This window comes from Peromyscus maniculatus, chromosome 8 (genome assembly GCF_049852395.1).
Source record: "Peromyscus maniculatus bairdii isolate BWxNUB_F1_BW_parent chromosome 8, HU_Pman_BW_mat_3.1, whole genome shotgun sequence".
Classification (NCBI taxonomy): Eukaryota; Metazoa; Chordata; class Mammalia; order Rodentia; family Cricetidae; genus Peromyscus; species Peromyscus maniculatus.
This window is the reverse complement of record NC_134859.1, coordinates 107,160,223-107,174,495: the sequence shown is the minus strand read 5'-3', so window position 1 is coordinate 107,174,495 and position 14,273 is coordinate 107,160,223. Positions and strand designations below refer to the sequence as shown.

General features: G+C 50.7%; 1 protein-coding gene across 1 annotated transcript in view; it reads left to right on the top strand.

Moving 5' to 3' along the window:
* The window catches only part of LOC102904687 (E3 ubiquitin-protein ligase RNF213), a 111,407-nt gene that overhangs the window by 51,114 nt on the left and 46,020 nt on the right, over positions 1-14,273 (top strand). Inside the window, exons 20-27 of the mRNA XM_076543878.1 lie at positions 991-1,208; positions 2,532-2,672; positions 2,781-2,948; positions 3,779-4,934; positions 5,523-5,716; positions 5,902-6,057; positions 8,135-11,740; positions 13,836-13,972. Of these exons, the coding sequence (XP_076399993.1) occupies positions 991-1,208; positions 2,532-2,672; positions 2,781-2,948; positions 3,779-4,934; positions 5,523-5,716; positions 5,902-6,057; positions 8,135-11,740; positions 13,836-13,972 (5,776 nt within the window). The remainder of the gene's footprint in view (positions 1-990; positions 1,209-2,531; positions 2,673-2,780; positions 2,949-3,778; positions 4,935-5,522; positions 5,717-5,901; positions 6,058-8,134; positions 11,741-13,835; positions 13,973-14,273) is intronic.

Genomic DNA, 14,273 nt, shown 5'->3' with positions numbered 1-14,273 from the left:
CAAACCCAGCCTCCTTTATAGACTTTTTATTTTATTTTATTGTTTTGCATGTTAATAGTGTTTTATCTTCATGTATGTATGTGTGCCGCGTATGTGTCTGGTACTTGTGTAGGCCTAAAGAGGGTGTCAGATCCCCTGGAACTAAGATGACAATTGGTTGAAAGCCACCACGTGGGTGCTGGGAATGGAACCTAGATACCCTGTAAGGCCAACAATTGCTCTTAACCATAGAGCCATATGGCCAGTTTTTTTATTTTAATTTATTTATTTATTGGTTTTCTGAGACTAGGTTTCTCTATATAACAGTTCTAGCTGTCCTGGAATTCGCTCTGTAGACGTGGCTGGCCCGGAACTCACAGAGATCTGCCTGCCTCTGCCTCCCAAGTGCAGGGATTAAAGGCATACACCACCACTACCCAGTGTCTTTTTATTGTTTTATTTAAATAATTTTATTTTTATTTTTTGTGTATGGGTGTTTTTCCTCCATGTGTATCTGTGCACCCTCACATCCATGGTACCTAGTTGTTAGATCCCCTGGAGCTGGAATTTCAGATGATTGTGAATTCCCCTCCCCATTTAACCTTTTCTTCCACAGGATACTTTCCCAGAGGGGTGGTCTGTAACTCCCCATGAAGGTTTTCCATGCATATCTGTTGAGTGGTCAGAAGCCTGTGGAGAGCTATCTCAGTTTTCTCACTGTCCACATATTCTTCTAGCTGAGCCTAGGTCTCCATGTTTAGGTAGTTTAAGTGATGTTGTGTGGTAGATTCAAGGCTATAAGGTACACAGCAAGCCTAGTATGATGCCTGGAACACTGTTGTCTGATAGAGGTTAGATATCAGTCAATAGATGATATTTTCACATTCTTAGCAAAAACAGGGAGCGGGTCAAACCAAGACATTAGCTTGGTGTCCGATTATAGCTTCACTTAGGATTACTGCCCCAAATTCAGCATGGCCATGTGCTGACCTCCCCTCTGCTCCTCTCAAGACATCAATGAACTCAAGGTGTTTGTGGACCTGGCCTCCATCTCGGCGGGGGAGAACGACATCGATGTGGACCGGGTGGCCTGTTTCCATGATGCCGTGCAGGGTTATGCTTCCCTGCTGTACAAGATGGACTCGGGTGCAGATTTCTGTGAGTTCATGCATCATCTGCAGGAACTGTGGAGGGCCCTGGACAATGACCAGGACCTGCCCAGTAAGCTGGTGAGTCTACTCAGGATCCAAGGCTATTAAGTGTAATAGCTGACTAACAGTGACCCCAAGGGCAAGGCTGCCACTGATGTTACTGATTCATGACAGACCCCAAGACAGATGTCTTCTCTGTCTTGAGTCGGGAAGGCATAGACAAAATGTCATTGTGGAAACAGAGGGTCTCTGCCACATGAAGCATAGAAGAAAACATTGTGAAATCTTGCCTGTGGGTTTCTCTAAATGGTCATTCTCATTTTGTTCTATTACTTTGAGCATTTCCCATGATTAGCACTTGAGGAAGAACCACTGAGATTGTCCTCTGGCCTCCATGACCGTGTCTGTAGACATGCACACGCACCTGCACACAACAGTGTACTAGTGCACACACGCTCATCACAGACACAAACCTCCGTACTGGGGTCTGATTTTACTTTCCTCACTCTCCATCAAATTGAGAGACTGGCGTGGCCTCAGGACTGAAGAGGAAGTGGAATGCATACAGAGGGAAGTTTGCAAACTTTCTGTGAAAAGCCCACATCCAAATGACAGCTGTAATGCATGTTTTCCTTACTCTGGTCTCCTCAGAACCCTGAAATCGGCATGGCTCAGCAGTTAAGCATACTTGCTGACTTAGCAGAGGCCCCAGATTTGGTTCCCAGCACCTACACAGTGGCTCCCAACCTTCCATTGCTCTATTCCAGGGGTACAGCACCCTCATCTGGCCTCTCATGGCACCAGGCACTCACACTGTACATATACATACATGAGGCAAATACTTATACACACAAAATAAAGTAAAATTTTAAAAACCAAGTCAGGTGTGATTCACACCTTTAATCCCAGAACTCAGGTGGCAGAGGCAGGTGGATCTTTGAGACCAGGCTGGCGTCTAACTCACAGAGATCTGCCTGCCTCTTCCTCCCAAGTGCTGGGATTAAAGGTGTACGCACCAAGCCTGGCTCCAAATAAGAAATTTTAAAAAACAAAACAAAACAAAACAAAACAAAACCAGACTAGGGCTCCACGCCACTCTTTCTGATATCTCACTGTGGGGGTGGTAAGCTCTTTGCAGTGGGTGTGTGGCTATTCCCCACTCACAACAAATAAATCCAATTCCACTACGCCTGCCAGCTAGGGCTTCACGGAAAGCAGTAGAAGCATGACTGAAAATATGCTGAGTGACAGGACCCCAAGGAACGAGACAGAGCACAGAGACACAGCATGAGTGCTGGGGGAGGGGTGTGGGGCAGCTGTACCCCAGCAAGAGCAGAGGTGGAGGGTGGCAATGGAAAATGGCTGCTCACTCCAGCCTGCTTCCTGCTTCTGTCCCAATAGCAAGATTCTGCCCGAAATTTGGAGTGGCTGAAGACAGTGAAGGAAAGCCATGGATCTGTGGAGCTCTCATCTCTGTCCCTGGCCACAGCTATCAACAACAGAGGCATCTATGTTATTGAGGCACCCAAAGGTGGTCAGAAGGTGAGTCTCCCAAAGTCCTGGTGCAGTTTTGCATGGCCCTGAGGTCTTGCTATAAAGTCATGGGACTCTGCACCAGAAACTAACTTTCCAGTGTGCATTGCCTCCCAGATTTCCCCAGACACTGTTCTACACCTTCTTCTCCCTGACGACCATGGTGCCCGAGAGGGGGTCCGCACCTACTCCACAGAAGAGCTGAAGGAACTTTTAAATAAGCTTATGCTAATGTCTGGCAAGAAAGACCACAGCAGCAATGTGGAAGTGGAGAAGTTTTCTGAGGTGAGCATTTGGGTTTGTGCTCCTCCCCACAGGGCCACTCTGGCCTCAAGCTGGGCCAAGCCACTTTCCTTACTGAGTTGTGGAGAGGGTCTGCGTTGGCTTTTGGTTGACCCAGAGCTTTTCTCTGATACCTAAAGGGTGATGCTAATGGGTCTGAAGGGTGCATGGCACCCCAAACCACAACCCCAGAGAAGTATCTGAAATAGGACAGACCTGAGAGCAGCAGGTCCTCCCCAAGAGCCTCAGCAGGAACTGTCACCAGCTGTGGAGAAGAGATGACCACTAGGTATTCTTAGAAACAGTCACTTTGCTGCCTCTAAAAACTGGCAAGTATGTATTACGTTCCTGTTGAGGAAAGCCTGGTAACAGGAGACCCTGCTTTTACACACACACACACACACACACACACACACACACACACACACACACAGACACAGACACACACACACACACACGTGTGCATAGTCTTTATATTGACATCTTTTTTCTTTCCCTGGACATGGTGGCACACACCTTTAATCCTAGCACTCAGGAGGCAGAGGCAGGGGGATCAGTCCAGTCTGGTTCCACAGGGAACTCAAGGATAGTCAGAGCTACATAGTGAGACCCTGTCTCAAAAAAAATAAAAAGAAAAAAAGAAGGGAGGCCTCTCATTAGCTTACTCTTTAACTATGGAAGGAATAGCTGTTGTATAATGACTATTAGGTAGATTTCTGTGAGTGTGCTCCAATGAGTCAGTGACAGGAGTCTAAGATCTTGGAGCTGGAAAGCGGGTCAGCATGTGTAGGTCCCTGTGTCTTCCCTTGGCCTCATGGCTCCCATTCCCCCAGGTCTTCAGCAGCATGCAGCGGCTTGTGCATGCCTTCATAAACCTGCACTGTGCAGGCAACATGCTCTTCAGGACTTGGACTGCTGAGATCTACTGTTGCCCCAGGCAGGGCATCTCCATCCTCATGGACTTTGGCTTGGAGCTGGTGAACCAGTTGAAAGAGAGTGGTGATATCATCGAGCTCCTGGGAGCCCTCTGCAGGCAGATGGAGGACTTCCTAGACCACTGGAAAGCGGTAGTCACTCAGAAGAGAGCCAAACACTTTTACCTCAACTTCTACACAGCTGAGCAGCTGGTCTATCTGAGCAGTGAGCTCGGGAAACCCAGACCCAGCGAAGCTGCCCTCATGATGCTGTCCTTCATCAAAAACAACTGCACTGTACGTGACATCTCAGAAGTCACCGGGTCCTGTGAAAGCAATGGTGCCAGACACCGCCGGAGGGAGGCTGTGGAAAATCTGTCTCGGCAGCTACTTTCTGAGTCCAGCTTAATGGGCAAACTTCGGGTTATCATGGAACAATCCATAGTGTGCATGAGTGCCTTCCTGCCCGACTGCCTGGACCTGGATGCCCTGGGCAGCTACCTGGCTCAGCTGGCCACACTGGCGGACTGTCCTGTGAAGCGACCACTCCCCAAAGGCCTGCAGGTTGGCCAGCCTAACCTGGTGTTGTGTGGTCACTCTGAGGTGTTGCTGGCCGCACTGGCCATCTATATGCAGGCCCCCAGGCAGCCTCTGCCAACCTTCGATGAGGTGTTGCTCTGCACCCCGGGGACCACAGTGGAGGAGGTGGAACTGCTCCTGAGACGCTGCCTCACACTGGGCTCCCAGGAAGACAAGGTCTACAGCTTGCTGTTCGCAGACCAGCTGAGTTATGAAGTGGGCTGCCGGGCAGAGGAGCTTTTCCGGGACCTGTGCACACAGTGCCACCGTGAAGACTACCAGTTGGTGATAGTCTGTGATGCTGCCCGGGAGCACTGCTACCTCCCCTCCACCTTCAGCCAGCACAAAGTCCCCCTGGTTCCCCAGGCCCCACTGCCGGACATCCAGGCCTACCTGGAGAACCATTATCAGGTCCCAGAGCAGACCCTGTCAGCGGCGACTGTATTCAGAGACAGGATGTGTGTTGGGATCGTGACCTCTGAAAGAGCTGGTGTTGGTAATGAAAGTACCTGGGGGTAGAGAGGTCCCCTTTACCAAACCCTGCCCAATGATGCTTCCTCCTCCAGCAGGGGAGACTCAGATGAAGCCCTTCTTCAGGGGTCTGGCTCCTCTTTAGCTGTAGACCAGTACCCTTTCTCGCCTAGTTTTGGAAACTGGGCAGTTCCCGAGAGCCCCGTTCCCTCCCCTCTGGAGATGTTCTGAAGTTTGACTTCCTCGTAAACTCCCGACCTCTGCTGTCTATGTTGGTTGTGGCTGAGAAAAAACAGACGATTCTTTGGTTGCTGTCTGTTTCCTTCCATCCTGTCCCCTCTTCCATGAACCACACTCTTAGGTAGGAGAGAGTTTGTCCTCCACACACCTGCTCCTGCCTTCCTGACTTAGGCGCACCACCAGTAGCAAGGAGAGGCAACGTTGGTCAGTGGGTGGTAGACAGGGAACCCAGGGATTCGAAGGACATGAAGCCAATAGGCAGTGATGGTCCATTGCATCTGTCTGAATTAAACAAAGAGTAACTTCTATGGCATCTCTATTGTCTTACTCTCTGTCTGTAGATTTGGGTCTAATGTCTATGTTCATATTGCAGGAAAGTCACTCTATGTGAACAGATTGCACGAAAACCTGAAAATGAAGCTCGCGGATGAAAAGGTGCCTTTAAAAATTATTAGATTGACAGACCCTCACGTAGATGAGAACCAAGTCCTGATCTCCCTCCTGCCGTTCTTGAAGAGGAACTATCAGAAGACGCCTATGATGTTCCACATTGATGTGAGCACTTCAGTAAGTGTCCTGGCATCACTACCCAATGACCTCGAGGAAGACAGGTTCCCATGGCCTGACTGCCTCCTCCCTCCTCACGCCTTCCTGGTCAACTGCATCCTGTCAAGGGGTAAACAAGCCAGTCCTCAGAGTGTGAGTGATGGCTGCCATCCTACACACTCACAAACCTGTGTCTCCTTCTGTAGGTACAGACTGGGATTCCTGTCTTTCTTTTCAAACTCCTCATTCTGCAGTACCTAATGGATGTAAACGGGGAAATGTGGCTTCGGAACCCGCGCCATTTATATGTTGTTGAAATCTCACAAGAGCCCTCAGTACAGCCAAAGAGGCCTTCTAAACTGGTGCGTATGGAGACAGACGACAGAAGGACTTGTGGAGCACACCTTGTCCTGGTTTGTTTCTGTCGTCCTGGTAGAAACCTGTTATCTGAGAAGGGGAACCACAATGGAGAAGTTCCCTCAGGAGATGGCCCGTAAAGTCGCTGGGTGGTGATCAGGCTGGGCAGTGGTGGCAGAAGCCTTTAATCCCAGCATTTGTGAGGAAGGGGCAGGTGGATCTCAGTGAGCTCAAGGCCAGCCAGAGCTAAACAGAGAAGCAAAAACAAAAACAAAAATGTGAAGATTGCCTCTAGGCCCGTTTGTGGCATTTTCTTGATTAGTGACTGATTCAGCTGGGCGGAGTCCATGGTTGGGGCGGGGTAGCCGTCTGACCTGGAGGCCTGTGGTTCTGGACAACACAGGAAAGCAGCTTGAGCTAACCCTGGAGAGCAAACCAGTAAGCAGTGTTCCTCCGTGGCTTCTGCTTCAGTTCCTGCCTCCATCTTCCTCTCTTGAGCCCTAACTTCCCTCAGGAATGGAGTGTATAGTAAAAGCTGTAAATGAAAGAAGCTCTTTCCTCCTCAAGTATCTTTTGGTCATGGTGTTTATCACAGCAACACAAACACTGACTAGGCCAGACATTGGTACCAGTTTCCTGGGCTATTGCTGTGACAGACCTGACCCTGTGTTTGGAGAGAATTGTGGTGACATTGGGACTCTGAGCCACTGGGTGCTCAGAGCACTGTTGATTATCTGGGAACTTAAGGTTAGCATGCTGAGAGCAGCATGGACGTAGAGGCGTGGCTTGTGAAGTGCAGAGGGAAGGGAGGCCTCCTTCGGGGCTGAGTCATGTTTGTTTCCAGTCAGCTGGGTACGAAGAATTGACTGAATATCAAGAGACCAGAACCACTAACATGTACACTTGGCTTTGCTTGGACCATTTATGCTGGTCAGCTGGGGCTGAGAAATCACCTGACTGAGACCAGTGTTCCCTCAGCATCAGCACACAGATGCTGTGGTCCTGAGGGACAAGGCTGTACCTCAGGCTTGCAGCCAAAATGGATTCTGTTGAGAGCTGCCATCTCTCAGTAGTTCAGGATAAACTTGAAGTAAAATCGATGCTGTAGGGATTTACTGGTAAACTTGCTTAGGAAATATCAAGTTACATGAAGTAGAAGTTAGATACAGAAGCTCTGTCTCCATTGTGACCGGAAGATAGAGTACTAACCATGCTTGGTAGAAACTGTAGGAAAGGAAATTCTCCACCCTAACTAAAGTGTAGGGTTGCTGAGATGTTCAGTCACTGAGATTGACCTCCCATAACAAATGGGGACAGCCCTGATTAACAACTGGCCTCAATTCCATCTCCTTATCATAAACTCAAGCAGGCATCGCATCCGGGTCACAACCACCACTAAGTCCCCTGTGTTCTCACCAGGAAAGCCTAATTCTGCCAGGTGCGCAGGGTGACCCTGGGTAACAACTATTCAAAGGAACAGCACTGGTGTACGTAAAAAATAATTCTGACAATGTCACCTCTGCCCCAGTGATCAGACACGCAGCCTCCCTTCTCTGTTCAAATTGTTCAAAGGACAGCCTGGGACTGGGACTTGAAGATGAAAGGACCACAGTGTGTGTGGGGTGTGGAAGCTTAGGTGTATATAATAAGCTAGTAAAGTCTGCTACTGGAGGCTGATTCCTCTTTGAGCATTAGCCAGAGCCAGACACACGTGTATAGGAAGGGGCTTTCTCCTTCTTTAATGTCCAAGTGTGTGAAGTGACTTCTCACTGGGAAGGCATATTAATTCTATAACCCCAGTACAGAGAAGATGTGTTCCTCTTGGACGCGAGTACTTAAACAGGCTTGGCACTCACCCCTACACACAGTTGTATGTTCGTTGTGAAGACACAAGTTCCAGAGTTGTGTTATAGAAAATGCTTCCATGTTAAGGATGTGTCTTCTAATTCAGTTCTCTAAAACCTCAGCAGGCAAAAGTTGCCAGCCTGTGGAGACAAGTTAAAAATACAGTGTAGACTTGGAGATTTAAAACACAGGGGCAGGGTTTAAGAAGTTCAGTGATCATGTGTTTCCTCTTTGCAGAATGCACGTGTACCTCCATTCAAGTTTCTTGATATCTTCCCCAAAGTTACCTGTCGTCCTCCGAAGGAAGTGATAGACATGGAGCTGACTCCCGAGAGGAGCCACAGAGAACCTGGAATGGACCCAATGGAGTTCAACAGTGAAGCTTTCCAAAGACCTTACCAGTATTTAAAACGGTTCCACCAAAACCAGAACCTGGACACATTTCAGTACAAAGAACGCTCTGTGGAAGGCTCGCCCCAGGAGTGCCTGCAGCACTTCCTGATTTACTGTGGGGTGGTAAACCCTTCCTGGGCCGAGCTTCGGAACTTCGCTTGGTTTCTGAACTGTCAGCTCAAGGACTGTGAGGCTTCTGTCTTCTGCAACTCAGCTTTTACTGGAGACACCCTCAGGGGCTTCAAGAACTTTGTGGTAACCTTCATGATCTTAATGGCGAGAGATTTTGCCACTCCGAGTCTTCACACTTCGGACCAAAGCCCAGGTAAACACCTGGTCACCCTGGACGGAATTGCTGAAGAAGACCTAGCTCCCTTCTCTCTTCGAAAGAGATGGGAGTCAGAGCCCCATCCATATGTTTTCTTCAATGGTGACCACATGACCATGACATTCATAGGTTTTCACTTGCAGCCCAACAACAATGGCTATGTTGATGCCATCAATCCCTCGAATGGGAAAGTCATCAAGAAGAATGTCATGACAGGAGAACTGTTTCAAGGGCTGAAACTTCAGAGAGTACCCTTCAATATCAACTTTGATCACTTGCCCAGACATGAGAAGATTGAAAGTCTCTGCCTGGCTCTAGGGATTGAGAGGCCTATTGACCCTGATGAAACGTACGAACTTACAACGGACAATATCCTTAAGATCCTGGCCATTGAGATGCGGTTTCGGTGTGGGATCCCAGTTATCATCATGGGAGAGACAGGCTGTGGAAAAACCAGGCTCATCAAATTCCTTAGTGACCTCAAGCGTGGTAGTGTTGAGGCAGAAACTATGAAGTTGGTGAAGGTCCATGGAGGAACAACTCCATCCATGATCTACTCCAGAGTCAAGGATGCTGAGCACACAGCCTTCTTCAATAAGGTCCAACACAAGTTGGATACCATCTTGTTCTTTGACGAAGCCAACACAACAGAAGCCGTAAGCTGTATCAAAGAGGTCCTGTGTGATAGAACAGTGGATGGTGAGTGCCTAAAGGAGGATTCCGGCCTGCATATCATTGCTGCTTGCAACCCTTACCGGAAGCACTCCCAGGAGATGATCCTCCGCCTGGAGTCTGCAGGTTTGGGATATAGGGTGAGAGCAGAGGAGACAGCAGACAGGCTGGGTTCCATCCCGCTTCGACAGCTGGTGTATCGAGTCCACGCTCTGCCGCCAAGCCTCATTCCTTTGGTGTGGGACTTTGGACAGCTGAATGACTCTGCTGAGGAGCTCTACATCCAGCAGATCGTGCAGAGACTGGTGGGCTCCGTCACGGTAGATGAATCGGATGCTTGTGTGATTGCACGTGTGCTCTCTGCCTCTCAGAGCTTCATGAGGAAGAGGGAGAATGAATGTGGCTTCGTCAGCCTCCGGGATGTGGAGCGCTGTGTGAAAGTTTTCAGATGGTTTCACGACCACAGTGAGATGCTCTTGAAAATGCTGGATGACTTTCTCCACAAATCCAGCGACGGCAAACATACTTTTGAGAGAAAGCCTGTTCTCTGGTCCCTGGTAATGGCCACTGGGGTGTGTTACCATGCCTCTTTAGAAGAGAAAGCACCCTACCGCAGAGCCATTGGCCAGTGCCTTCCAGAACCATACAATGACAGCAAGGTCATCCTTGATGAGATCACTCACGCACAGGATCTTTTTCTGAGGGGGGCACCCATACGGACAAACATAGCCCGGAACCTGGCTTTGAAGGAGAATGTCTTCATGATGGTGATCTGCATTGAGCTTAAGATCCCCCTTTTCCTGGTAGGGAAGCCCGGCAGCTCCAAATCCCTTGCCAAGATCATTGTAGCAGACGCCATGCAAGGGCCGTCGGCCTTCTCTGACCTCTTCCGCTGCCTGAAGCAGGTCCACCTGGTGTCGTTCCAGTGCAGCCCCCACTCCACCCCCCAAGGCATCATCGGCACCTTCAAGCAGTGTGCTCGATTCCAGCAGGGCAAGGACCTGCAGCAGTACGTCTCTGTGGTGGTGCTGGACGAGGTTGGGCTGGCAGAAGACTCACCCAAAATGCCCCTCAAGACTCTGCACCCTCTGCTGGAAGATGGGTGCATTGAAGACGATCCTGCCCCATACAAAAAAGTTGGCTTTGTTGGCATTTCCAACTGGGCTCTGGATCCTGCCAAGATGAACCGGGGCATTTTTGTGTCACGTGGCAGCCCCAGTGAGAAGGAGCTCATAGAGAGTGCCGAGGGGATCTGCTCTTCGGACAGGCTGGTTCAGGACCAAATCCGAGGGTATTTTGCACCCTTTGCCAAGGCCTATGAAACAGTGTGTCAGACCCAGGACAAGGAGTTCTTTGGGCTTCGAGACTATTACAGCCTGATCAAGATGGTCTTTGCCAAAGCCAAAGCTTCAAATCGGGGGCTTTCCCCGCGAGACATCGCTCACTCTGTCCTTCGGAACTTCAGTGGGAAAGACGACATCCAGGCCCTGGACATCTTTACAGCCAGTCTTCCCGAGGCCAGGTACAGGGAAGAAGTCAGCACCGTGGAACTGATCAAGCAGAACATTTACAGTGGCCTGCAGGCGTCCAGCAGGGGGCTGGACAGCACCGAGTCCCGGTACTTGCTCGTGCTGACCAGGAACTATGTGGCCCTGCAGATCCTACAGCAGTTGTTCTTTAGTGAGGGTCAGCAACCTGAGATCATTTTCGGCTCCAGCTTTCCCCAGGACCAGGAATACACCCAGATCTGCAGGAACATCAACCGGGTGAAGGTCTGCATGGAGACAGGAAAGATGGTGGTGCTGCTGAACCTGCAGAACCTGTACGAGAGCCTGTATGACGCTCTGAACCAGTACTACGTCTACCTTGGAGGCCAGAAGTATGTGGACCTTGGACTAGGAACCCATCGAGTCAAATGCCGAGTCCACACTGACTTCCGCCTCATCGTCATCGAAGAGAAAGATGTGGTGTACCAACAGTTCCCTGTGCCCCTCATCAACCGGCTGGAGAAGCACTACCTGGACATCAACACCGTGCTGGAGGAGTGGCAGAAGGGCATTGTGCGTGAGCTGCAACAGTGGGCGTGTGAATTTGCGGATGTGAAAGCTGACCAGTTCATTGCCAGACACAAGTACAGTGCTGCAGACGTCTTCGTCGGCTACCACTCTGATGCCTGTGCCTCTGTGGTGCTGCAGGCTGTGGAGAGGCAGGGCCCCAGGGACCTGACGGAGGAGCTGTACCGCAAGGTGTCTGAAGAGGCCAAGCTCATCCTGCTGGATTGTGCAACGCCAGACGCTGTGGTCCGGCTGAGTGGCTCCTCACTGGGCTCGTTCACCGCGCGGCAGCTGACACAGGAGTATTACTACCGCCAGCAGCACGACTCCTTTGCAGACTTCCTGCAGGCCCACCTGCGCACGGCCCATCCGGAGTGCCAGGCTGTCTTCACAGAGGTGACCGTCTTCCCACAGCCTCACCCTCTGCTCTAGGCTCCTGGGGTCAGGAATCAAGCTGTTATTTAAGGCAGCAAACAGGGGTGACTTACAGGTAACATGGACATGCTGACACTGGGCTCCTCATGGTCTGAGCACAGAGGGTGAGTCAGGGTAGCCAGCCTTCCACCGTTCTCGTGTTGGCCGGTGTGTGTGTGTGTGTGTGTGTGTGTGTGTGTGTGTGTATTTATGAGTGTGTGTGTGAGTGTGTGAGTGTGTGTGTGAGAGAGAGTGTGTGTGAGTGTGTGAGTGTGTGTGTGTGTGGCCTAGAGAGGCAGTGTTATGCAGTTAGGGTCAGCGTCACAGGAAGCCTGCTGTGCACGAGATGTGGAGGGAGGGCAGATGGGATTTTTAAGAGGCTCCTTAGAGCGGCTGGGCACATTCGAGGACAAAGGGGCTGAAGATCTCTGGCAGAATTAATGGTAGAGCTTGACGTTTCAAGCTGTGAGTTTTGGGTCCTGAGGCTGAGGTGGTCCTCGGTGACTCTGCTAAGGAGCCTGACCCCTCCTGCCTCGAGGATCACGGCAGGAGCCTGTCTGGAGTGGCCGTGGCAATCAGACAGCAGGGAGGCCAAAGACCATCATGGCAAACAGGCCAGGTAGAAGCTGCAGGATCAGGACCTCCAAAGCAGAGAGGCAGATGGTACCAAGAAATGATGGGAAGCCCGGTGTGGTGGCACACACATTTAACCCCTGCACTCCAGAGGCAGAGGCAGGCAGATGTCTGATTTTCAGGCTATCCTGGTCTACAGAGTGAGTGTCAGGACAGCCAGGGCTACATGGAGAACCTTTGATTTGAAAAACAAACAAAGTAATGCTTGGGTGGCTGGAGAGATTGTTGAATGGTTAGGAGCACTGGCTGTACTTCCAAAGGACCCTGGTTCAATTCCCAGGACCCAATGACAGGTCATAAGCAGCTGTAGCTCTAGTTCCAGGGAATTCAATTCCATCTTCTGACCTCTACAGCTACCAGACACACAAGGGGTGCAGGCACACATGCATGCAAAACACCCATGCACAAAAATGGAAGAAGAATGAAAAATGAAGAAGAGAGAAAGAAGTGGGTGCAGATGCACAGGCTAATTACTGAGTTCATGGAGGGGCAGTGGGTGTGGGCATCTGGTGACAGGGCAGTCCCTGGACCCCTCCCAACTGCCTAGGGGCCTAGCTTAGCTCATTCAGGAATGAGCATGGGGTTTGGATATGAGGGAATCAGAAGCTCAGGGATCAGGCCAGGAGTGAGAACTGGGGGCTCATGTGTCAGCACACCCCAAGGGCTCTTCGAGTGTGCAGTGTGGAGTGTGGCCCCCTGAGAACGGCTGTGACAGGAAGAGAGGCCAATGGCTGACACCATTGGACAGCGTGAAGTCAGTGTATGAGAAGTGACATTTGCTCAGAGTCCTAAAGGATCCTGAGACTCCAGAAGGGTCCAGAGCAGGAAGGAGACTCAGGCACCTGTCAGGGCACTTCTCACTGGTGCCTGTTAACCCTGCGGGTCCTCTTACCTCGCCTGCCTTGTCTCTGGAGATACTCTGCGTCTGTTTTCCTCCTGAACACACACTGTGCCGTGTGCACCCATCATGGGCAGGGCTCAACCTCCTCATGTCTCTAGGTTCTAACCTGAGTAGCTTGCCTCCCTGTAGCCGCAAGTCTTCGTGTGTCCCACCCTGGTGTAGTTGGCAGCTGATAAAATAATCACTCAGAGGCTTATTATTACTTACAAACTGTTTGGCTTATGGCTCAGGCTTCTTGCTAGCTAGCTCTTGCATCTTAAATTAACCCATTTCTATTAATCTATGTATTGCCATGGGTCTCGTGGCTTTACCTGTGTTACATCACATCTTGCTTCCCCTGGGGGCTCTCAGCATCTCCTCTGACTCTGCCTTCTTCTCCTTGTCTCTGCTTGGACTCCCCACCTGGCTCTATCCTGCCTTGCCATAGGCCGTAGCAGCTTCTTTATTAACCAGTGTTAGCAACACACACTCACAGCGTACAGAAAGACCCCCACAGCAGCTCCCCACTGGTTCCTGGCCAACAGTCTGCCTCCCTCTTTGCAGATCACCACCTTCTCCAGACTGCTGACCAGTACGGACTGTGAAGTCTTGGAATCCGAGCTGAAGGGACTGGCCTCGAAGCCTATGCTCCTGTCTCTGCAGCAGTTTGACACTGAATATTCCTTCCTTAAGGAAGTCCGGTGAGGTGCCCTGCTAGCTGCGTTCTCAGGGACCCGGCCCTGGGGTATAGAGACTGGCACTGGTTAGTGAACTGGGGGCGGGGGCTTCACTCTGCAATGGCTCATGCCTGGACCTCCAATGGGCCTCTCTGTCCCACTGCTCTATTCCTCTCCTCCAGCTTCCAGCCTGGTCCTCTGTCTCCCCAGGAAGCCTGCTGGCCATTTAGAATTCTGCTGAGTCGTCTGCTTACCCAATGGAGGGCATCTCTCTGCATGCTTTTTCTGTGTGGCCCTGGCCTCACCCTCCTTCAGGAAATTCCTT